This window comes from Vicugna pacos, chromosome 32 (assembly GCF_048564905.1).
Source record: "Vicugna pacos chromosome 32, VicPac4, whole genome shotgun sequence".
Classification (NCBI taxonomy): domain Eukaryota; kingdom Metazoa; phylum Chordata; class Mammalia; order Artiodactyla; family Camelidae; genus Vicugna; species Vicugna pacos.
The window spans coordinates 22692708-22717172 of record NC_133018.1 but is presented as its reverse complement, the minus strand read 5'-3'; the positions used below and the strand labels follow the sequence as shown (position 1 = coordinate 22717172).

General features: G+C 54.1%; 1 protein-coding gene and 1 long non-coding RNA gene across 3 annotated transcripts; one reads left to right on the top strand and one right to left on the bottom strand.

The window, feature by feature from the left end:
* Nucleotides 1-1114: 1114 nt before the first annotated feature.
* LOC116276599 (uncharacterized) lies at nt 1115-2839 on the bottom strand. The gene is made up of 2 exons (XR_004186089.2): nt 1946-2839; nt 1115-1426 (listed from the first exon to the last, which is right to left on the bottom strand). It is a non-coding gene; the product is annotated as an uncharacterized lncRNA (long non-coding RNA).
* A 50-nt stretch (nt 2840-2889) lies between these two features.
* Nucleotides 2890-23712, top strand: SLC15A4 (solute carrier family 15 member 4). 2 transcript variants are annotated; one of them, XM_072953570.1, is made up of 8 exons: nt 2890-3496; nt 9035-9274; nt 13325-13435; nt 13874-13951; nt 14377-14545; nt 19220-19375; nt 20185-20343; nt 22678-23712. In XM_072953570.1, exons 1-8 carry the CDS (start codon nt 2972-2974, stop codon nt 22824-22826), a joined length of 1587 nt encoding a protein of 528 aa, XP_072809671.1. In that variant the 5' UTR covers nt 2890-2971; the 3' UTR covers nt 22827-23712. The 2 variants fall into 2 exon arrangements, with proteins under 2 accessions (XP_072809671.1, XP_072809670.1); XM_072953569.1 differs by having other exon boundaries at nt 9035-9330; nt 13267-13435.
* The last annotated feature ends 753 nt before the right edge of the window (nt 23713-24465 follow it).

The following is a 24465-nucleotide window of genomic DNA, read 5'->3' as shown; positions in this document are numbered from 1 at the left end:
TGGCTGGGAGGCGAGGGCGCCAGGACCCCCTCTCCATGCCTTTTCAGACTCCCCCCCAACACCTGGTCTCTCCAGCAAGGTGGCTGGTTCCGGGCTCCCAAGGCACAAATACCAGAGAGGGCAGGGAGGTTCTGGCGGGGGCAGGGAGGTGCTCAGGAATGTAACCGGCAGCCACAAGTCCCAGTGTTACCAGGGCTGGCCTCTTTTTTCAAGAGCAGCAGGGCATCCAAATTTACCTGTGAAACCTCCTGATTTTTAACTATTAGCTCACCTTTTTTGTTTTTTGGTAACGGCTTTATTGAGAAGGAATTCACATACTACTCCTCAGTTCATCCATTTAAAGTGTACCATTCAAAGGTTTTTAGTGTATCACAGACACGTGCGACAATCACCCCAATTTTAGAATATTTGCATCACCACAAAAAGAAGTGCCACACCTTTAGCGGTCACTCCCATCTTCCCATCCCCCCAGCACCTGGCAGCCACCACCAGCCTGCACTCTGTCTCTACAGAGATGCCTCTTCTGGACATCTCTCTCTCTCTCTCTCTCTCTCTCTCTCTCTCTCTCTCTCTCTCTCTCTCTCTCTCTCTCTCTCTCTCTCTCTCTCTCTCTCACACACACACACACACACACACACACACACACACACACACACACACACACACACACACACACGGGATCCTGCAACATGTGGTCCCGGCTCCTTTTAAGCACCACAACCAAACAAAAACACTTCAGCCTGCTGGATTTGTTTTGCCACCTCCGGGTGTCAAAGATGGCGGTGTGACCAAACACAAGTGCTCAAGTGTCCTGGGAAGACATCCTGAGCTGTGTAACTGCCTTCCTCCCACCCTCATCCCCCATTTCACCTGGCTTTATACTTCTTTATTTTTTAAGTTTTAAGGTAATTAGGATTGTTTATTTATTTATTTATTGGGGGGCAGTACTGGGGCTTGAACCCAGGACCTTGTGCATGCTAAGCACACGCTCTACCACTGAGCTACACCTTCCCCCACCCATATACTTCTTAAATGAGACCATCCAGTATGGTTAGTTTGCTGTCATCCGAAATGGCCTATCTGATTTGGGCTGAACTTCAGCACTAAGTCATCATATGGTAACAAGGCATTCAATGGCTTTATTTTCATTCCATGGTTAATGCTAATGTTATTCCGCCCTTTGCCTGAGTGTATCATCTCATCAGTCTTACGACAAATACTCTTAGGTACGACAAACACTCGTAGGTTTTTGACAGCTGGAGTGCGGGGCAAGCTCTGGACTAGGAATCAGTTATGAGCCTTTTACTCAGGTCTGATTTCCAAAGCTTACTAGATGTGAGGTCCTGGACAGGAAACCTGAAGGGCTCTGTTTTTTCCCCTGGTGAAATGTGGATACGGATTATCCGCTGTAGAACATCACAGGAGTCTCAAAAAAAAAAAAAAAAAGGTGAATGTAAGATGTTCCTCCGGCACTGTTTACAATTCAACAAATATTCAGTTATTCATTTATTCAGTTAATTCCGCACATAACTATTGTTGGCAGGCGCTGTGCTAGATTTTAGGAATACAGCTGTGAGCAAACCAAACAAAATCTCAGCCCTCCTCGCTTTGAAGACAGCTACTAAAGAGTTTCACAAAATTAATATCTATAAACTGTAACCGGTATTAAAAAGTACAGTGTGCTCTAACAACATACAGAAAGGGGACATGCTCTTACGTGGGAAGATCAGGAAAGTGACATTTGAGCTGACAGCTGCAGAGGAGAGCCCTAATGGAGGGGGCGGGGCAAGTCCTACTTTGGCATCCAGTTCTTCTCTCATTAAATATTCATCTACTGCCTGGAGTAGCCCAGCACCCCGCTAGGCGCCGGTCAAGGTGTCACACACTTAGATAAATTAAAAAGTTAATACGTGCTACTTCGAGACTTTTAGGAAGGACTACTTACCCCGGCAATCCCACTTCCTAGGTAACTGCTTCCTCCGCGTTTTGGCTGCAGTTAAGGATCGGGAAGAAGCCCCGGGTCCCAAACTTCCGAAGCCACGTCGTTTCTGGGGGGCACTCTTCCACGCCACCACGTGCCACGCACCGGTGCAGGTGCAGGGAGGGGGCGTGGTGAGGACCGAAACACACAACCAGCTCCGTGAGATCATGGAGCTCATAACTGTGGGGACCACGGACGTGGTGGGGACAAAGGAACAAACAAACAAAAAAACGTGGCGGACACTGTGGAGAAACCGAAACAGAACAGCGGGATGGGCGAGGATCCCCTCCAGACGGGCTGGTGAAGAAACGCTCACAAGGAGTCAGCACTCGAGTTGAGGGCTGAAGGCAAACAGGACGCCGGCCCCTGACGCGGAAACGGGCGCCGAGCTCGTCTCGTTCTCGGGCCGCGGTTCTCAGCGCGGGCGACCTGGCTCCCGGGGGCTATTTGGAGACGGCTGCGGCTGCCATCATGGGGAGCGGGGCGGGCCGGGATCCAGCGGCGACAGGAGGTCAGGGATGCCCCGGAGCATCCTCGGTGCACAGGAGCCCCCACGAGGAGCGCTCGGCTCGCAGAGTCAGCGGACGGAGAGCCCCGGTCCGCGGCAGGAAGGCCAGGGGCCGGGGCAGGACCAGCGGCCGGCCCGAGCCCACCAGCCGAGGGGCCCGCAGAGGCCGCGGCGCGGAGGAAGCCGGGCTCAGTGCCCGGCTCCGATTTCGCTTTCAAAATATTTTCTGCGGCCACACCCCGGCCCTGGCGCACCGCCGCGGCTGGAAGCGAGCCCACCGCCCCGGCTGGAAGCGAGCCCACCGCCCGACAAGCTTCCGGGGCGGAACCGGAAGTCCTTGGCGGGCATGGGGGCGGGCCCGCCCAATGGGGACGCTCGGGAGGCGGGCCCACGCGGCCGGCAGGGCGAGTGCAGTCTCGCGAGAAGGGCGGCGGCGGCGGCAGAACCCCGCAGATCCCAGCGGAGCGGCGCGCGGCGGGCGCATGGCGAGCGCGGGCGGCGAGCGGGCGCCGCTGCTGGGCGCGCGGCGGGCGGCGTTCGCGGGCCGGCGCGCGGCGTGCGCGGCCGTGCTGCTGACGGAGCTGCTGGAGCGCGCCGCCTTCTACGGCGTCACGGCCAACCTGGTGCTGTTCCTCAACGGCACGCGCTTCGGCTGGGAGGGGGCGCAGGCCAGCCAGGCGCTGCTGCTCTTCATGGGCCTCACCTACCTGGTGTCGCCGTTCGGCGGCTGGCTGGCCGACGCGCGGCTCGGCCGGGCGCGCGCCATCCTGCTCAGCCTGGCGCTCTACCTGTTGGGCATGCTGGCCTTCCCGCTGCTGGCCGCGCCCGCCACGCGCACCGCGCTCTGCGGGGCCCCGCGCCCCACGCGCGTCGGCAACTGCTCGGCGCCGCCCTGCCCGGACGCGCCCGAGCGCTACTGCGCGCCCGCCGCGCTGTCCGCGCTCGCGCTCGTGGGCCTGGGCGTGGGCGCGGTCAAGGCCAACATCACGCCCTTCGGCGCGGACCAGGTGAGGGCCGCGAGGGGGCGGGGTCGCTGGCAGCCTCCGCAGCCCCGAAGCGACAGGGGCCAGCTTGCGGTGGGCCCTGGCGGGGGCGGCTGCAAAGACGGGACCTCAGTCCTACGGAGGGGCCTTCGGAGTTGAGACCTGGAAACACAGCAAGGGAGCTTCCGGACTGGGCATCCGCAAGTGCAAAGGCCCGGGGGCCCCGCGAGAGAGGGGACACCCTAGTCTCGTTGCTGTAGCGGCTGCAGTGGCAGCGTGTTGCAGTGCATAACACAGAAATATGTCGGGTCAGCATGTACTGGACACGCTAAACTTACAGAAGGTTGAGTGACGAGTACATTTCAAACAGAAAAGAGGAAGTGGGAAGAGGTGGCAGGCAGGGGCTCCGTGATGGGAGGCTTGGTAAAGAGTCTGAGGTCTGTTTTGAATACAGTAAGAAGCCTTTATGGGTTGTGAGCAGCCGGGGTAATGGCAATGTGATCTAATTTATGTTTCTAAAATTTCAGCCTCTGTAGCGCGGGGGCCTGGCAGGTGTGTCCTGCGAGCCAAATCTGGTCTACTTCCTGTTTTTGGCGGGCCCACAGGCTAAGAATAGGACTGGTGGTAGGTTTTTAAATGATAAGAAAAAAGTGAGAAGAAGGACTGGTGGTAGGTTTTTAAGTGATAAGAAAAAAGTGAGAAGAATGATAAGAAAAAAGTGAGAAGAATATTTTTTAAATGATAAGAAAAAAGAGAGAAGAAATTAGGTAAAGCAAATTCCAGTACCCATAAAAACTTCATTGGAACCCCGCCCTGCGTGTTCCTGATCACATCGGCTATGATGTGGCTGCTTTTACAGTACGGTAGCAGAACTGAGTAGTTGTGACAGATTGAATGTCACCCAAAATTTAAAATAAGTACACCCTGCCCCTTCACAGAAAAAGGTGTGGACATCTCATGGAAACTAAGTTGGTTGTGTGGGAAGTGCTAACAGCAGACATATCAGGTAGGAATCAGTTACACAGGCCAGGTGAGAGATTATAGAGATTTGGACCAGGATGGAGGCAGTGGCCATGCAGTGAAGTGAGTGAATTTAGAATAAGTCATGGAGGTAGAGGGGGCAGGAATTGCTGGCGGGTTTTAGGTGAGCAATAGGGAAGGTAACTCGTAGGTTTTTGTGCTAGAATAGCTATGTGATTGCAGGCATTCAGTGAGGGCTTACATGCATCAGCCCGTGCTCACTACTTTGTCAGTCCACATGACACCTCTGCCGTTCCTGTGCCCATTTTACAGATGAGGAAACAGAGGCTTGAGAGGTTCACTCATTTGGCCAAAGTTACAGAGCTGGTTTGTGATGGAGCCAGGATGGAAGAGCCTGGCCTTTGAACTTGAATCATACCTGTGTAAGGCAACACCTTATAATGATGTAGGAAATAATAGTTGCCCAATGTCCTGGATTCTCAGTTTCCTTCTCCGCACTGGGGAATGTGCTTCGTATAGTTGAACTCATCTGAACCTCATGTGAATCTTATACCCATTTTTTTAAACGAGGAAATGGAGGTGCAAAAAGAAATTATTCCTTTTGTTGGTGGTGGGTGGTCAAGCCAGGGTGTTAATCTGGATCTAATTTCTTAGTGTTTCTTAATTCTAATTTCTTAAAGGCATCCTGTGATGGTGGCTTTGGCTTTGGGATGCCATCAGCTCACGGGCCAACCCTGAAGGCACAGCACTGGGAGCACAGTTCTCCGTCTTTGAAAAACTCAGCCACAGGACTGAAGTGCCCTGAGTGTTTGGTCGATGCCCCTCACCACCCTGAGTGCTTTTCCAGCACTGTGTTATCTAAGCTTCCCAACAATTTCTACCCCGTAATTGTCCCTGTTTTATAATAAACAGAGGCTTAGAGAATTTGACCTGCTCAGGACCACAGGAAGTGAGTAGGGGAGCTGGGTCTGGACCCAGGAAGTCTGGCTTAAAAGCTAGTACTGTCCAGTAGTCAATAGGAGAGTAATTTAATATTCCTTAAAAGAACTGAGTGGTCCTGAAGAGGTTTTCTAGAATGCATGACATAATTTGCACTCTTCTGATAAGTAATTAAATGTGGACATTAAAAAGGAATGTCCTTTTCTGCAAGAGAGCTGGCCTAATCTCTTCTAACAGGTCACCTTCATGGAAAAAGGAGGACCACTCCAGATTCAAGGACATCAGAGAGACTTGACAACCAAACGCATCATGTGCTTCATGACTGGAGCCCAGATTTTCAAAAAACCGTTTCTTGAGAAAGTGGGAATAATTTGGTTACAGACCACATGTTAGGTAAAATTGCAATGATGTTAATTTTTTTAGGTGTGATGGGGTCTGTGGTCATGTAGATGAACAGCCTTATTTTTAGGAGATTCATGATGAAATCTTTGGGGTAAAATGTGTGCAACTTATTTTTAAATAGTTAAACCTAAAAGTGTGTCATAATATGTATATGTATGTATACATACACACACATATAGAAAAACAGGAGTAGGGGTGTAAATGAAGGGTAGAGAAGTATATGTTTTACTATTCTTTCAACTTTATTTTACCTTTAAGTTTGTTTAACATGAGAAGTTGAGGTGTCTGCACCGTGGACAGAGCAGCTGTGGTCTGTCCATGTCGTGGAGTGTCCTTCAGTGAGAAGGACTCAAGTGCCTGCCACAGTGCGGATGGATCTTGGAAACATCCCCACTGATTGAAAGACGCCAGGCACGGAACACCACGTTCTCTAATTCCATTTATATGGAATGTCCGGAATAGACAGGTGCATTAAAGGCCAGAGGAAGATGCGTGGTTGCCAGGGGTCAGGAGATGGGGACAGAGAAGGGACAGTAAAGGGCATGGGTTTCCTGTTGGTGTGATGAAAATGTGGGACTGGATGGTGGAGGTTGCATGTCTGTGAATAGACTAGGGGACCACTGAGTTGTACAGAAGGGTAGCTTTGTTGGTATGAAGTTTATTTTAGTGAAAAATACATTTAGAAGGGAAATGACAGTACCCTTAAGCCAGGGTGCTTGCTCTGTGCCAGGGGCTGGCTGGTCCTCGAAGGGACTTTGGAGGCCGACCGCGAGGTCCCTGCTGCCGGGTGCAGTGGTGTGGCTCCAAGCCCGGAGACCAGGCACGAAGCCTGCCAGCCTGTCTCTTTGGCATCTCCTGGCCCTTCTCAGCGTGAGGAAATCTGGTTTTTTAGTGTACTTTTGTGCGTCTCCCTCACTCATGCCGCCATTGTCTGCAATATGGTGCCTCCGGGAAACATCCTGAGTGAGAGATGAGTGGGGTCAGGCTGTGCAGCTCTGAGAAGGCGCTCGAGATTCCAAGGGTGATGCGTTTTGATGTAAATCACTGTAGCCCCATCTTCTCCCCCAGGGCTTACGCTTTCGCAGAGGTCATGTCATTCTTAGTGCGTGGATCCTGTGTTTGAAATGGCGAACTGAAAGAAGAACTTAGTTACAGACAGAGAACAAAGATACTTCTTTTTTTCTAGAGGGAAAAAATGTTGCACTGTTGTGCGTTGAAAGGAATATTTCCGAATCTGCCAACTGTGTGACTCACTTCGCAGAATTCTGTTCTTTTATCTGTGCTTCTCTGAATTAACAGCGGTGGTGCCTTTGGACCCGTCACAAGACACTCTTGTTTACCCCGGGGAGGGTGGGGCGTGGGGCCGCGGACAGAGGGTCAAGTACTGTGACTAATATGAAGTGAAGGCTGCTGGCCGGCCGGTCCCGGGCACCGGGGGAGGCGTGTGATGTGCCGCGTATAGGAGCCAGCTTCCCACTTGTTCCAAAAAATGACTGTTAGTTACGTGGTTATTTGGGGCCTTGGGAGGAGTCTTCAGGTTCTAAAGCGAGTTTGGTGAATTACGCTGGGAAGTTTGAGGAAGCGGCCCGCCAGGTTTCCACAGTTCACACCGTGCGGTGCCGCTGGGGAGGATGGGCCCGCTGCGAGCTCTTTCAGTTCAGACATAAATTGTCTGCATTCTTTTTAAGTGTCACGTTTACTGGCCTTCTTCCCCTTTAAGCTTACTCCCCCCCACCCTAAATACTTGTCTTTATATCTTTAATTATATTTTCTCTGTAACCGGTTCCCTGCTTACACTTTTTTCTTCCCTCTGGTCTGCGTCCAGGACAGCATGAACCTTTTGAGTCCCTTTTAGTAACATCTGAACATGTTGTGTCCTCGTGAAGAGCCATCAGTCTTAGAGATCAAAGGCCCTTCTCCACACAGATCATTTATTTAGCAGGCAGGCCAGCATTTGATCTAGGACTTTGGTTCAGTCCTGATGTGGGTGGGAGTCAAGTTTAACATCCTGCTGAGAATGCAGTTTATTTAAAACTCAGATTTTCAGTTTGAGATGGTGGTTACCAGATAATTCAAGCGTATTTCTTGACATCGCAGTTACCATGTTTAATCATTTTGGAGTAAAAATTTTTGGAAGGGCACGTGATTTTGCTCTATACTTTAACCTTAAAAAATAGAGGTTAAAATGTCCTATCATGTAACATGACTGCTAAAAAGATGCGGAGGGTGGTTTGTGCATCGGAATTGGTTGTTCAGGCCCCCATGGAAAACCTCCTTTGTTACTTAGAAGAGGAGATTGCTCTGTGGATCAGAATGCAGATCTGTTTCTGCAACAGAACTTGTCTAACCTTTCTGTAACCTGTAACTTAAGGGTGAGGCAACAGAACTTTCCAGTCAAGCGGCAGCCCGCTGTCCTTGTACCCAATGCCGCAGCAGCCTTTAGCTTGCAAGTCCGTGTAGAAATTTTATGAGATGAAACTGGCCAGAAATGACTCAGGCCAATGCACAGCTCATGCTGGTGTCCACGTGGCCAGAAAATCCATCTTCAGGGAGGGAGGTTAAGGGGTGCCCACCCCACATGGACTGTCACCAACAGGATGGGCTCCGACTGAGAAAGTCTTGGGGAGGGGCTACACCGAGAATCACTCGTTACCTGGTGCTTCTGTTTGTCTGAGTTCAGGAAATCAGTGATTTTTTTTAGCCTTTCAGGAATCTCGGTCCTTATCAGAGTTTCTGCTGATTCCACTGATAGCCTTCCTGGTCTAAAGACAGCATGTGGTTTTAGCTTTGGTCTGTAATTTTCTCTTTGCACCAGATTTATCAAGGCGTGAAGCTGTGTGGCTGTCAGCACAAGTGCCCTGGAAAGTTGTTTGACCCCAGAGATGGGGAGTGGGCAGGCCTGGAGTGTGGGTCCCGCGAATATGCATTTTTAAGGAACATTCCAGGCGTTTCCGAAGCAAGAGGTCCGCGGGCGATACTTTGAGAAACTCAAGGATTTATTGGATGTAAGTGCAGTTAAGAGAAGGACTCCTCAGAATCTGTAGTAATTAAACGCGTAAGATACATTTTTTTTTTGGCAGGATGTATCGTTAAACACCATTCTGATTACGCTGCACTTCTGAAGGCAGTGAGGGCACCAGCAGTATCTGTATATATAGTGATAAATTAAAGCATCGCATGTGTTTTTTGTCCTTGAAGATTATCACAGGTTTTTAAGTCTCTTTCCTCTTGTCATTTTAGGTTAAAGATCGAGGTCCAGAGGCCACGAGGAGGTTTTTCAACTGGTTTTACTGGAGCATCAACCTGGGAGCCATCGTCTCGCTGGGCGGCATCGCCTACATCCAGCAGAACGTGAGCTTCGTCACCGGCTACATCATCCCCACCGTCTGCATCGGCGTGGCGTTCGTGGTCTTCCTCTGCGGCCAGACCTCCTTCGTCAGCAGGCCCCCCGACGGCAGCGCCTTCACCGACGTGGCCAAGGTCCTGGCGTACTCGTGCCGCCTGCAGCGGTGGCCCAGGGCCCGGCGGCCCAGCGGGTGAGCGCGCCGGCCTGCTCACGGCCCGGGCTGTTTCTCGAGGCTCAGCCGTCACCCTCTGTCCTGTGCTTACTGGGCAGGGGCGGTGGGGGGCCGCTGGGCTGAGGTCAGCCAGCCCGGCCCGTGGCCTCGGCTGGGCCCCGGAGGCGAGGGTGGTGCTGCCCCTCCGTCCTGCAGACGGGCCCGCAGGCCCGCCCCTGCGTGTCTCTGACCTGCGCCTGACCTGCCCCTCGCTGCTGGCGGGGAGGGGAACTCCCGGCTGCCTGGTGTGGGAAGGTGATACATAGGCTCGTGGGGCGCGTCGAGGAGACAGGATGGTACTCCGCACGTTTCGCTTTTCACCGTAAAAAGCTTTGCCGTTCATTTGAGTGGAAAACCGAGCTGGTGGTTACTTTGTGGCCCCTCTCTGTGCTCCTTAAGCAGCAGGCCGCGGCCTCTCGCCTCGGGTCAGCGGCTGAGCAGTCCGCCTGGGCCCGTCCTCCAGTGCTCGCCCTGGCTGCGCTCTGACAGGGGACTGACTGCAGAGGTCTGAGACGCAGGCAGCAGGGGACTTACCAGCTTTAGCGCCGAGTGCCCACGAGCTGAGGTTTTACCGCTGGGAGTCCCAGAGTCCTGGGCAAACTGTGACCGACGGTCGGTCCCCCTGGACGCAGATGAATCAGGGAAAGTCCAGGTCTTAGCTCACAAAGAGACCTCGGGATTTTCTTGTCACGTGTTGAAGTACCAGTTATGTGCAGTAAACCCACCCCGTTTAGCTGTTCGGTTCTGGGAATTGCGGCAGGTTCATTCCGCCATGCAGCCACGGTGCAGTCAGGATACGGGGCTCATCCGTCACCCCAGGAAGGTCCCAGGGACCGTTTGGAGTTGAGCCTCTCAGGGAATGCTGCGATCAAGGCAGGCACTGAGGGGGCCGGTCAGTCCCTGGGCTGGAAGCCGCCTGCTCGGCCACAGTGGGGACAGCACCCGTTGCAGGAACGTCCTGCACGCCAGCTCCAGACCTGCCCCCTCGCGGCTCATCTGCAGGTGCCACATTTATGTCCTTGGAGCCATGGTGAAGGTCTCGTGTTCCTCCCACGTGGTCGATTTGAAGCTGTCCCCAAATAGCTTCACGGCCCTGCCCCTGTGCCCCAGGCTGACCGTGTCTGGTTTCTGCAGCTGTCCCCGTGTGGAATTCCAGCACAGCTCCTCACCAGCCTGGTGACCTGGAATTCCAGGGGTCGGCGTGGCTTTCAGACTTCCTCATTCAGAGCTGCACGTGGTGGGACCACACTATGGAATTTTTAGAGACTGGAGCCTCGTTGCCTCTGTAGCAAGCACGAGTGCTGGGCCAGGGCCTCATTCTGATTGGGCCGAAGCAGGGTTTCAGATCCTACGTGTTTATCCTGTAGACTGAATGCCCATTAGCAAAGTGCACCGTGCTTTGTGTGTGTCCGTGGGTGGCACCCGGCGGGTGTTTCTGCAGGGGCGCACCACTGCTTTGTGGACACTGGCATTCTCGGGCACAGGTGGAGCGGTGAGGACGATTTGGACTTAGGAGTCTGGTTTCCCTTAAGGTTTGTTTTTGGAAGTCTTTGGCCCTATTACAGAAGGACTAACTCGCGGAAGAGCTGGTGGTCTCGAGAATTCTCCAGCCGTGCTCTCCTCACGCACACGCTGGGGCTCTGTGACCTCGGGCAGGTGCGTGACCTTGTGAGGCCTTTTCCTTTTTGCACAGCGGAAGGAGTCTCCTCCTGTAGGACCCTCACGAGGCCTCCGCGAGCTGGTCAGAGCCCGGTGGAGGGTCCTGGCTGACAAGGGTGCCTGGGCGGAAGGCCGGCTCCCGCAGCTTAGGGGAGGAAGCACGGCACGGCGCCGCGCGGGCCCTGCCTCGCTCCTGGCTCTGATCTCCTGGCCCGACCCCGGTTCCTTTCTGGTCTAGGTGGGTCTGTGCTTTGAAGATGGTGTAATGCTGATTTTAGATGTGAAATCTGCACACCATCTGTTCAGTTCATCAGAGTGAGTGGAAACAGTTCTGAGCCCTCTCTGAGCTGAGAATCTGGGGGCCGAGGGCCCGTTCTCCCGGGAGAAGCACACGCGTGTGCACGCGGCCCCCGTGGGCGGGCCCTGGGGGAGCGCGGCCGCCTCCTGGGTCCTCGTCTTGTGCCTCGTCGTCTGTGACTGTGGCTCCGTGCTGGACCCTTGTCTGTTGCAGACTAATTCACTAATAATGTGTGTGAACTAGACCGAGTTACAGGTGCGTGTTCACTTAGCAGTTTCTGAAAACATTGTAATGATATGACATGTAAGTAATATAGCCGGGTACCCTTGTGCAAGGTTCTGTGTGTGAAACGAAGTTGTGATTTGACATTTGGTTGTATTTAGAGAAACACGGGTGGTTTGAGGACGTGCGTCACGGAGAGGAGCGGTACTAGGTGCACAGGAGCTTTACGGTTACGTTTCTGGCCAAAGGGAAAAAGAAACGGGAAGCTCGGAGTGTTTTCAAACGGAAGCATGAGTGTTGTCTTTGGAATTTAGGTTTTCGCCTGGAGTGTTTTTCTGATTATTTTCCTCACTTTCCAGACTAGCTGCGTAGGGACAGAACATGAATCTTTTTTTTTTAACTTATTTCTGTATCCTCAGCACCCAGTTAGAACAGAACTAGGCAAACAGTCGGTGCTCAGTAAATGTGTGTAGAATTGAATTTAGTTCTCTGTCCAAAATTTGGCTAAAATATTGTTACAGTTTTCAGTTTTTTGGTTTTCCGTACTCTGAAAGTTCAGATTTAAAATGTCAGTGTTAAAAGACAAAAATGGTTTGCAGTAGTGGTAGCTCAGTAAGATGGGACAGGACTTTACAAACCAGAAAGCAGACGACCACCATTCGTATCCAAGTCCCAGAACGGGAAGAATTCTCAGTGGTAATTAATTATCTCCCGGGATTTGGGGTTTTAGAGATTGGTGTGCAGTGAGAACTTTTTTTTCTATTTTACCTGTAAGAGCCAAGAGCATGTTTCTCTGCTAGAGTGTTCTGGGCTAGAAAAGGCCTTGGAGTCACCCCGTAGGACCTGTTCATTTTACAAGTAGTGAAAGTGGCCCAGGGTAAAGCGAGTGGGGACGGGAGGCCCGGGTTCCGCACCGTGACCAGCGGCCCTGAGTGCGGGAGGATGCCCGTGGTGGAGCAGCGGGGCAGGTGGCGTCCTGCAGTGGTCAGGGCCTCAGGACCATCTAGGGTCAGGACCTGCCCCAGCTCTCGGGCTCTGTGACCAGGAGCACGTTCCTTACCCTCTCTGTGCCCTGACTTCCTCCTCCGTGCCGGGGGCCAGGCCAGGTGTCCTGGTGCCTGGGAGGGCTGTGGTCAGGGCTGACTGCCCCCGGGTGATGCTGCCCAGGTCCCCTAATCTGAGAGCCGGTAGCCTTCCCTGCTGGCGCAGCGCCTCCCGCCGTCTCACCCCTGGGACAGCAGGGCACTAAACCCGCACAGTTTTGTAACAGGGTCAACGTTGGGCGTCCAGTCTCGACGTTATAAATTACCTAACTGAAAATCCAGACAAATCAATACGGCACAGTATTTTTTTTTCAAATAACACCCCAGTGATGGAGCTGATGTCATCGTCACCAGCTTCAGATGAAGCTGCAGGCTGTCCCCAATCAGCGGGGCGGGGACAAGGCCTCCCACCTTTCAGGCATGATCGGTGGTCACATGTCTTCCAGCCTCGTGGAAGAATGGTGGTGGCTGCCGTCACACTCTGACCGGAAGGTCCTGGGCAGCTGTCTCAGTACCTCCGGCCGCGTTCAGGAGCCTCGGGGGCTGTGTTTGGTGGGTGCAGTTAGGAGGCATTGGAATGACGTTTAGGCAAATTCGGTACAGTTTCCGACTCCAAACTGAATTTGTTACCAGATAATTGGTTTCTGGGGGAGGGGTGGAAGAAAACTAATTCCTTGATTTTATCTCCCCAAGTGAAGGCATTGGAGTCTTTCAGCAATCTTCTAAACACAGTCTGTTTGATTCATGTAAGATGTCTCGAGGAGGGCCCTTCCCGGAAGACAAAGTGGAAGACATGAAAGCTCTTGTCAAGACTGTCCCTGTTTTCTTGGCTCTGATACCTTACTGGACAGTGTATTTCCAAGTGAGTGCCGCCAGCAGGGTCCGTGTCCCCCTCCCCGGGAATGCCGCCCGGCACTCCTTCAGCCGTCTCCGCGGTGCGCAGGGCTCCCTGCCTTCTCCGCCATGAGTGTCAAGGATCCTGGAGTCTTCTTTTTAATTACAGACTCATTTTTGCCGATATAAATGCTTTGAGACCTTTTCCAGAAAGAGGCCAAGAGTGGGGATGTTTTTCCCAGCCCCCCCCCGCCCCCTTTGACTTGGCTTCTCACTGGGATGACTTCTTATTTCTTTTTCCGAGTTGGTCCGCAGGCGACTTTTATGATGACCGAGCCACTGACCTGTCTGTTTTCCACCCCCCTGACCCTTGCGAGCCTCGTCTGGATGTAGCCCGGGGGAGGGGCGACCCGCTCAGGTGTGTGTGTGACGGCCCACATGTAATGACACTGCTTTTTACACCCAGATGCAGACAACGTACGTTTTACAGAGTCTTCATTTGAAGATTCCAGAAATTCCCAGTATTGCAACCGCCCATCATACGGTGAGAGCAGCGCGGTGGTCTGCAAACTGCCGCTGGGGGTTCCAGGCCGGGTGATTCCCCGCCCCCCGCCAGAGGTGCCCTGAATGACCGCGCTCAGCACGCACTGAACGCGCTCCTGATGAGAGGAATGTTTCCTTCTTCCAGACGCTGTTTTCCGCCAGTCACGTCATTTACTAGATTCAGTAGAGAACTGGCAGTTAAACAGTAATTAGTATTTCTCCTGATTCTTTTTTCTCCCCAATAAAGCACAGAAACCCAAGTGCAAATCCCCATAGAAATCAGAGTCTTTTCTCGGTTCCAGTGTCTCCAGACAGACTTTTTTCCCAGGAGGTTCTTGAAATAAGCTTTTCCGGGTGTAGACGTTAGCCGTCGAGTAAGTGACCGCGGGAAAGTCAGCCCATGCCTCACGCGATTTACAATTCCAGTTTCCGGCGGCCTGGCTGACCATGTTCGACGCCGTGCTCATCCTGCTGTTGATCCCCCTCAAAGACAAAGTGGTGGACCCCGTGCTGAGGCGGCACGGCCTGCTGCCCTCGTCCCTGAAGAGGATCGCGGTCGGGATGTTCTTTGTGATGTGCTCGGCCTTCGCCGCAGGTAAGAGGCCCTTTCTGCCTGAGCGGGCGCGGCGGCTCGGTTGACATGCCATGCGCCACCCAGAGTGTGTGCGCTCTAACAGAGAACACGTACGGGTTGTTTTAAACCTGAGTGGTGTTCATTTTCTGGTTTTTTGTGATATGAAGTTTAAGATTTTTTCCCCAGAGATTTGTCTTTTGTTTTAAAAGAGCTCTAACCAGTGAAGTACTGTGGAAAGTGACTTTTGGGTTGAATCAGAGGAGGCCTGTTGTCTCCTACTGACGTAGATTTTAGACGACTGTGGATTGCTGGATAGATGAATTTTTGTAAATTAAAGGTGTCACATAATCCTCAAAGCTGTAATTCTTAATGTCAGGTCCATTAATCGGCTTCCTACGCCCCAGACCCTTTGCATTTTTATGTAAAATTTCATGTGCATTTTCCTGGGGAGAAAGGCTTTTTGGGTTTTTTTGGTTTGGGGTTTTTTTTTCTTTTAAGTCAAATACAAGTTTGTGACCAGCTTCCATCCCCCAGAAAAAAAGAAAGAGGTTAAGAACCAGTGCCTCAGTATTCCAGCACCGCTGAGGGGAGCTGTCCTCTGGGGGGCGCTACATTCTGTTTTCGCAAGTCCCAGATTCTGAAGCATAAGCTGAAATGTCTTGTGCCAAGAAAGCTGAGGTGTCGCTGACTGTCTCGCTTGCTTTGGAGTTACTCCTTCGTTAGTACTTGAAAATTATCGAGCCGCAAAATAGGTTAGGAATGACAAGACACAAAGAGCTGATGCTCCTGAATCACCTATAAACCATCTCTGTTACGAGGAGTTGACTGTTGAGCACTGCGGAGATGGAATTTAATATTCTCCAGCAGCGCTTCCCAGCAGCCCGCATCTGCCGTCACCAGCGCGAGCACACTGATACAGCACTTAATAGATTAAAAGAAACGAGTCTCAAGGCTTGAGAAATCTGTATTCCAGACGCAGGACATCTTAGAAGACAGTTACGTTTCCTCTTGATCAAATAGGAAATTAAAGGAGGTCGTGGCTGAAAGCAGCTCTCGCTGGTGCTTTCTGTGTAATTCCCTTCCTCTTCAGTCCTGCGGCCCCCAAGGGGGCGGTGGGGAGTCAGCCGGAGCAAACAACACTCTGATCGCAGGTTTGGAGATGCAGCAACAGTGACGGGCAGAGTAGCTGTGCTGGAGGTGGTGTCCGGCCGTCTGTCTGTCTGTCTTGCCTCCCCGAGCGCCTGCTCTGTTCCTGGAGTGGGGAGCCCCCTCGGTACCCCGGCCGCGCCGGTCGCACTCCAGGAAGGGAGTCCTCGTTCTCCCCTGGGGAAGGGGAGGCCCTTAGTTTCCCGGGCATTTTCTAGCAGACTCTGGATTTGGATTCCTTTAATAAAGCCAGCTCCTCTTTCTGTTTCTTTAAGGGCTGACTCGCTCCTGCGGGCTGCCCTGAGATCCACAGGGTTGTTCCGGTGGTTTCTGTGCTGTTTGTGCAGGAAACGACGGGTGACTGGGGGTGGCCCATCAGGCAGGCAGTGCTGCCTTTTAAAAGAGCTGGCCATACAGGGCGGCTCCCTTCCAGAGCCGGGCAGAGGCAGACAGCCTTCAGGTGGCCGCTGGCCCCCCAGGAGCTTTGCATTGCGGTGGCCGTGGCCACTTAACTTCAGCATCCGAATCGGCGACTTGGAAGTGGACAACGCCCGCTATGCTGGTATCTTAAAAAGGCTTGCTTTGCCGACTGACCAGGCACTGACGTTAACTGTCACTGGTCCAGAATTTGAATGTCGTGTAACTTGACTGAGGCACAGTTCATGAAATCTGATGCAAACAGTGCCAGGTGTTCCATGCAGCTTCATTGCCAGCTCTGGTGAATATTATTTAACCAGAACATTAATGAGGCTTGAAGTATTATAATTGAAAGTGAAATTATTATAGCACACCGAAACTTTGATTGGAAAGAAACCTGATTTGAGCCTGATTAAGAAAAACTAAGTGAAGAAGACCATAAAAGTCGGGGAGGGCACAGCTCAAGTGGTAGAGCACGTGCTTAGCAAGCACGAGGTCCGGGGTTCAGTCCCCAGGACCTCCTCCAAAAATCAATCAATCAATCAACCTAGTTATACCCTGCCCCCCCAAAAAAAAACCCAAGAAAAAAAATTTTAATTAAAAAAAAAGAAAGACCATAAAAGCATATCATAGAAGCTGTGCTTGTTACACAGAGGGAGGAAAAAATGCCCCAACTGCAGATGAGCCGTCCCCCCTTCCACACACACACACATACACACACACACACATACACAAACACACATATACACACACATATGTACACGCACTACGTACACACACACACACACACACACATACTCAAAGGGCTGAGTTTACGGTGCGATTAAAACCTGCAGCCATATTGTCAGCATGCCCGCACGCCTGTCCGCGGTGGGCGTGTTTGGCTTGGTGTCAGGGTTACACGGTGTCATCACCTTTTCCTCAATTTCTTACACGTTCTGTTTTCTCTTAAATCACTTAAGCTTTTAATTTTTTTTATGTCCCTAGTAAATCATTTACTGAGTTTTAGAAAAATGGTTAGAGATAAAAATAGTCTTTCAAATAAATCTGTTTGTTTCCTTCCTCATTTCTGGTTTCCTGAGTTTGTGTGCTCTTGTTTTTAAAATTAGGCTTGTGCAAATTGTGTGTACTTTGTAACTTTTCCATGGATGTGTCTCTTGAATGTATCATGTGATTGTTTCTATGTTTTCTACCTGAAGAGTAAGAAACTAATTTCTACTACCTTGGGTTTGTCTTGAGATTTTTCTTTCCTCCTTTCTTGAGTTAAATGCTTCATTTTCTGTCTGTTCCTCCGCGTTCGGTGGTGAGAACCGTGCGGTGTGTGAGTCTGTCTCCTGTTACTGCTGCTGTGCTGGGGGCTCGTGTGTTTTGATTTGTTGTGGTGGCTTGGTTTTTTTCCCCCTAAGAATATTGAAACTGGGGGTTTGATCCAAGAGTAATTTCAGAGAATTTGTTTTCATTTCACGACGTCAGTGTTTCTGTCTGTGTGTTAGTGAGGAGCCAGGAGAGAGTGTGGCTTCCTGATACCCGCATCTGGATTTTAGGCTTCCTTTTTGGCTGATACTACTTTTCTCAAACCTTTTGTGGGGCGCTGCCTGGGCGGGGTCGTTGCTGTCTGCTGTCAGCTGTGTCAGTTGGGGTCCCTGTAACAGGAGCCCTCAGCCCCGGTGCTGCCCAGGGTCACAGGTACGCTGGTCTGGGCGGGGCCTGGTGACCGAAGGCACGGGTCCTGTCTGGACTCTCCAAAGCAGCATGAAGGTCCTGAAGTTCAGGACCTGGGTCTGCCCGGGAGGCTGCACTTGACCTTATCCAAACGGCCGAGAAGTGATTGCCCTTGGGTCTCTGGTTTGCAACCCTCGCTCCAAGCAAAGCCGCGTTGTTCCGTCTGCAGCTCTGCTGAGGACCGAGGGGCTTGTGTGTCTCAGGTTCCCGCTGCGTCTCCAGCAGATGACGGTGTTGCACTCACTGTGAAGATGAACGACTTAGGTCTTTCCCGAGGACCACATGCGCCACCCACGGGAAGTGGCCCTGTGGTGGGAGGTGCGAGGGCCCGTTATTTCATTTGCAATTAGACGTCTTTAAAAGCAAAACTTAGTGACATCTGTACCCTGAGAACTGGGTCCTACAGATTGCTGCTTTAAACTTTATTTTGATCGGCTTATTTTTTGTTTTGTAAAGAGTAGCTCTTTCCTCTTATTTTCCCACGCCTTTCTCTCCTCCGTGACAGAGGACTGACTGTCCAGTGAGGTCTTGGTGCTGCTGAGAGCAGAAGTTGGTTTGCAAAGTCCAGTTTACAGTACTCGCCTTATCCTTGGTTTTGCTCTCCGTGGCTTCAGTGACCCCCCCCCCTCCCCGGTCAGCCGCAGTTCAAAAACACCTGCGGTACATAAGACATCCAGAGAGAGAGACCACGTTCACATGCCTCCTATTGGGTGCTGTATAATACTGTGATTGTTCTGTTCCACTGTTAGTTACTGCTGTTAGTAACTCACTGTGCCTGGTTTACGGAGTGAATGTTCCCATGGGCTCGTGTGCGGGGGGACCTGGTGTAATAGTGTGCGGCACTGACCTCGTTTCAGGCACCCACTGCGGGCCTTGGAACGTGCCCCCCGCAGGTGGGGGACCACTGCACCGTGCTGCTGAGGGTAAGCCGCCCGTACAAGGAAGCTAGTGTTACAATGAGCAGTGGCAGCTGTGACAGTGAGGACAGCGAGTCAGTGCGTCAGCCTAAATCTGTTACCACAAAGGGGGAAACATCTCAAAACGTGTTACCTTCTGGGAAGTAAACAGCATGGCTAGCTTTCCCCTACTCCTTCTCTGAGAAGAAACAGAAGGAGTTGAGGTGAGCGGTCCGGGCGTCTGAGGGTTGCGTTAAGCGGGAGAACACGGGTCTTACGGGCACCGCAGAGGCCCCATGACACGTGCGTGTGGGGCCTGCTGTTCAGACGCCTGCTCAGGGAGCCGAAAGCGGGATACCCTTCGGTGGGGGCTCTGGGGGAGCTGGCGCTGGGCGTCAGCGTCCTTCCGTGCACTTCTCAGAGCGGCCGGCCGACGCCTTGTACCGCGCGTCTTGCCACCTGGTTTCACGGCAAGTGTCAATGACGGCTCCACTGACCTACTTCTGAACTCTAGGGATTTTGGAAAGCAAAAGGCTGGACCTCGTTAAGGAGAAGACCATCAACCAGACCATCGGGAACGTGGTTTACTATGCGGCCGACCTGCCCATCTGGTGGCAGCTCCCCCAGTACGTGCTGATCGGCGTCAGCGAGATATTCGCCAGCATCGCGGGTGAGGCTCCGCCCCCGCAGGGCGCGGGCGGCCGGAGGGCCCCGGGGGAGCGGGCGGGCGGCGGCGTCTCCGAACGCGCCCGGGGAGGAGATGGGACACCTCGGCCGGAAGGGCGCTCCCTTCCCGGCGTGCAGACAGGAGCACCCCCGCGACAGTCGCCTGCCGCCGCGGAGGCCCCCGGGGGAGGAAGGAAGAGCCCCGCGGGGGGCGGCTCCCGGCTGGCGCTTCCACGGGGGCCCTGCCTCGGGGATCCGCCCCGCCGGGCGCTCGGCCTCTTCCTCCGGATTTATCTCCAAAACGCGCGCACACAGGCCTCTTTCCCGTGCGGAGGAGCCGCGCTGCCGCGGGCCGGGCCAGCTCTGCGCAGGCCTGTTCGCGGGCGCCGCAGGGTGGGGGTGAGTTAGTGACGCCCCCCCACCCTCCGCCCCTCACCAGCCGGCCGACGGGTCCGACGGGGCGCCCTGCACCTGGAGCAGGTGCACGCCTGCAGCCTGCTTAATGTAACGGCCGTAACTGAGCTTACACACGCCCCTGTCGAGGCTGTTCTAAACGACACCGCCTCTGAGATGCAAGTCGCAGGTGGATCTCCCCACTTGGGCCTCGTTTTAACCCCCGTCCGTGGAGAACGCGGGAAGCTTGCTTCTTCAGCCCCTTTTCTCCAGAAGGAGCAAGACAAGGCAGGGCTGCCGTCGGCTGTGAGCCGGGCATCGACTTAAGGCCCGTGGAGTTCTGGGGCAGGTGTGGCGAGGGGGCTCCGCGCACACGTGCGCGCCGGGCTCCCCTCCGACGCCGGCCCCCCCTCCCCGCAGGCCTGGAGTTCGCGTACGCGGCCGCCCCCAGGGCCATGCAGAGCGCCGTCATGGGCTTGTTCTTCTTCTTCTCCGGCGTCGGCTCGTTCGTGGGCTCCGGGCTGCTGGCGCTCGTGTCCCTCAAGGCCATCGGCTGGATGAGCAGCCACACGGACTTCGGTAAGGCCCCGGCCCCGCCTCGCCCGGGCACTGGCCGTCCTGGGGGCGCTGGGCCCCGGCCCGGGTGGGCCTCCGCCCCCGCCCCCGCCCCGCGCAGTTCCTGCGGAGCGCGTGGTTCACGGAGGCCTCCTCCACCTTCCTGTCTGGCACTAAGGTTTTTTTTTTGATGGAAGGACTGGGGATGGCGCCCAGGACCTCGTGCATGCTAGGCACACGCTCTGCCGCTGAGCTGTGCCCTCCTCCCGCCCACGTCTAGCGCTGTTCTTAGGAGGTGAATGAAATCTCTCACCGATTTCCCTTCATTGACCGTGGTTCCATATTCTGTTTCTTTTCTTCAGGCAGTACCTTTTAATTCTCAGCTATTGAAAAGAACAGAGGTGTATAATAAGTTACCTGTTTATAAACAAGTAGTGCTCCTGATCGGTCATACTGGGGCTTTACAGCTGATTCCAGCAGGTGGCGTCTTGGTGAGGGTCTTGCTGTTTCTGGATTCCTGATCGCCTTTAATCAGACCCAGGGGACGGGGATTTCTTCTTTGTTTTATGTTTTACTCGTGAAAACCCCCATATTGGGATTCCTTGTATGGTCGTGTGGCATTTGCTGTCCTGGCACTTAGCTGCTTTTAGGTTATAAATCCCCTTGAAAACCTGATGAATTTTTGTCTGGGAGAGACTTCTTTAAAGACAGGCTTGTTACAAAGGCCAGACCTCTGTGGTTCTTAAGATGTGGGTTCTCTGTTTTCTGTTCTGCTTTTCAGTGTATCGTGAAGGTTTGGTTGAGCTTTGTCATTCTTCCCCCTCGTTACTAAGCTGACACCACATAGCTTCCCTGTCATTCGTCCTCTGCTTCTGCCGGGTAATCGGGGACGTCTGTGTGAGGCTTGTCTCCGGGGCGAGTGCATGTGCGCTGGCACGCACATGCTGGGCCTGGGCGCGGGCACTTCCGCGAGAGGGAGACGCTGTGCGGTGGGTTCTGAAGCGGCCGCCTCCCCTGGGAGCGCACGGCCGGGTCTCCTGGCCCCACACCAGTGACGGGAGGCTGAGTCCCTTGTGTCCACTGCCCCGTGTCCTGGGGGGGGGGGTGCAGGCGGTAGCGTGGAGGCACACTACGGGTGGCTGTCCAGTGGTGGATTTGGGGAGAAAATGATACCATGTGACACCCCCCCCCCCAGAATAATTCTTGCTGCTGTGGGAAGAGCAGCAGGTGTCTTTCCGGAGTCCACCTGCCTCCCCGCCATCCCTGCTTCTTCCAGCACCGCCCCCACCCCTAGGTCACCGTGGCCGCGCCTTCAGGGAGGCCGCAGGGCTGGCTGGTGACTTGGGGGGTGACTTCCTGTCCAGCTCCGGGGCTGTGGCTGGAGGAAAGGGCCCTGGAGGCTCCCCCATTGCCTCCTCCTCTCCCCGCCCCCCCCCCCCGTGGGCCTGCCTGTCGTCGGGGTTTAGATCGGGGGCTCAGTCCCTACTGTAGGGGGCACTGCTCCTCGTGCTTCTAAGTGGTCCAGCCGCAGACCGCCGGGAGGGCTTCCTCGGGGCCTCTCAGTGACCCCCACCCCTCTGTTCCGATGTCTGGCAGTGCTGGCTCCTGGCGGCCCTGCCCTCTGCTGCCCTCTCCCACCTGGCGCTCCTGCGTCGTCCCGGTGACCGCTTCGTCATCACTTCTGCGGAGCCTCCACTGTGCGAGGAAGTCACGGTGCCTTTGCTGGGTGTGCTGTGGATGGTGGTGTGTTCGTGGGGCTCCAGTTGGAGGCCGTCACGAATAAGGCGGCTGGAATGTTCCTGTGCGTGTGTTTGGTGGACACGGGACCTGAGGGTCTGTCTTATCACATGTGGAAGACCCAGAGGTTACCGTGTCTGTGTGCAGTTACCTGCTGTCTGGGAAGAGGCCTGGGAGGTTCTCTGAGAGCGTGGCGGGGGAACGGCCCGAGAGGAGACTGGCCACACTGTCCCACCTTTGCTTCTGGGGCAGGAGCTCAGTCGGGTGACTTCCCCCCTCCCCCCGGCCTTCTGGGGGGAAGATTCTCACATGAAAAAGGCTGACTGGGCCTCTCCCTGGCGGCCACGCCCTCCCCGGGGCGACTTGGGAGCCGCGTCCTTTCACAGGAGAGGTCATGGAGTTTGAGGACCCGGCCCAGGGCCCGGGTCGAGATGCAGCTGACTTCACGGTGGCTTTGAAAACAAAGTGCTTGTGTGTTTTGAATCAGAAATAGGATTCTTTTTCTTTTTTTTTTTTTAATAACCTCAGTTAAAAGTCACCCTGACCTTAGCAGGACCCAGAGTTCAGTAAGTCAAACCTCTTCCGACCCCGAGCGCAGCTGACACCATCTCTTGCCCCCAGGCAACATCAACGGCTGCCACCTGAACTACTACTTCTTCCTGTTGGCCGCCGTTCAGGGAGCCACCCTCCTGCTCTTCCTCATCGTCTCCGTGAAGTACGACCAGCAGCGGGCCAGAGCCGGCGGCACACCGGCCCCCAGGAGGGCCTGACGCCCCGCGCCCCCCGGGTCCGCCGGACGTCAGGCCCGTCGGCGGGGGCGCTGGGGAGCGGCGAGGTGACGTCCCCGCCGTGGCGGGCTCCCTGCTAAGACTTGCATGGTACTAGATTGGTGTCTTTCCTTCCAGCCGGTGACCTAGGTAAGTGCCTTCCGTGGAGTGTCTCCTGTCACCCTACGCCTTCCTGGAGCAGAAACGCAGACGCAGCCTCAGCTCTGAAGAGCCCTGCTCGCCCCGCGGCGGCTCCCTCCCCGCCGATCACCCGCTGACTCGGGTCCCGGGGCCTTGGGACGCGACACCCTGAATTGTAAACATGTTTCATCTCCTTCCCATGAAGCGTGGTCTCGCTTTCTTCTTCTTTTTGATGAATAAACGTCTATTTATATCGCGGAACAGGGGGACTTGCTAAGAAATTTAAGAGTGTGGACAGGTGCTGCAGGGGTTCCGTGGGAGAGCCGCCCTGATGGCCGCAAGCCCTGCCAGCGCCCGGCTCCTTGGTGTGGGCCGGTAGAGTGCAGTTCACCTGCTGCTTCAAACAATACTTGTCTAAACCACTGACGTTGCTTTTTTGTCGTTTCCTTAACATGCTCCCTCGTTAAGGAACATTAAGGAGCGCGGCTCCCACCGCAGTCTGCAGAGTAACTTACCGCGTGTTTTAACCTCGCGGGTCAGCCCTCGTGTACGCTTTTGCTAGTTTGCCGCTGAGATCAGAGACCGTGGGGGGTGGAAGGGAAACCTGAGCGGCACGGGTGGCGTTAAGGATGACCGGACGTGTGAAACGTGACGCCAGCTGTCGACGGTCACCGACTTGGGTGGCGTTGGTTTACGTGTATGCAGGGATCTAATTTTGTTAATAAACTGTTCTTTGTTCGTTGCTGTATTTTTTGGGTATAACTTTACTATAAAGCGCACCTCCAGTTTGGGACCCAGCAGCTACTTCCTGCCTGGCCTGTCCCCGGTCACCGTCTGCTTGGCGTTTCCGTGTGGCGGTCACGCAGATCCCCGAGCTGCCACCTAGAAGGTGTGACGTCTCCTGGGTCAGGAGCTGATGGAAGGTCGCAGTAGAGACCCCTGTCCCTGACACAGCTCTTTGATTTTCTAAGCGAGTGACTGTTGAGCCTTCTCTGTAGTAAAATATAGTTTTATGTGTGGAGGAAAAGAGTGGAGACACACAGAGACCCCGCTCTTTGTAATACGAAGTACAGGAAAACTAGAAAAATACAAGGAAATCTTACCGGGTGGGGTCCAGGCAGGGTGAAGGCAGGACTTAGTGTAGCACCAGTTCTCGGAGGCGCTGAAGTTGTGGGTTTGGGTTTAAAAATAAACGAAAAAGGTTGAAGAGCACCACTCAATGCATTATCCTCCAGAGACCCAGCTCTGTCCTCAGGACGTACTGCGCACGGACACCGTTAGCGCATGCCGGCAAGAAATAGCTCTTCCCTGTGAGGAACTAGCCGCGAAGGGAAAGGGCAGGGCGGCCCCTCCCCGGGCTCCGTGCGGTGCGGCCGTCCGGGGCGTCCAGCCTGCAGCCCGGGCTGGGGGCCGGGGGTCAGCCCAGGACAGAGCCAGGGCCACCCTCCTGCCAAGGGGAGTCTCTCCAGAGGGTCAGCTGGGTGAAGGACAGACATCCTCT

Excerpts from the sequence above, each read along its gene's own strand:
- SLC15A4 (XM_072953569.1), top strand. The coding sequence starts at position 2,972 with ATGGCGAGCGCGGGCGGCGAGCGGGCGCCGCTGCTGGGCGCGCGGCGG. Across the intron at positions 13,436-13,873 it reads ACTGGACAGTGTATTTCCAA|ATGCAGACAACGTACGTTTT; the intron begins GTGAGTGCCGCC and ends TTTTACACCCAG. Across the intron at positions 19,376-20,184 it reads GATATTCGCCAGCATCGCGG|GCCTGGAGTTCGCGTACGCG; the intron begins GTGAGGCTCCGC and ends CCCTCCCCGCAG.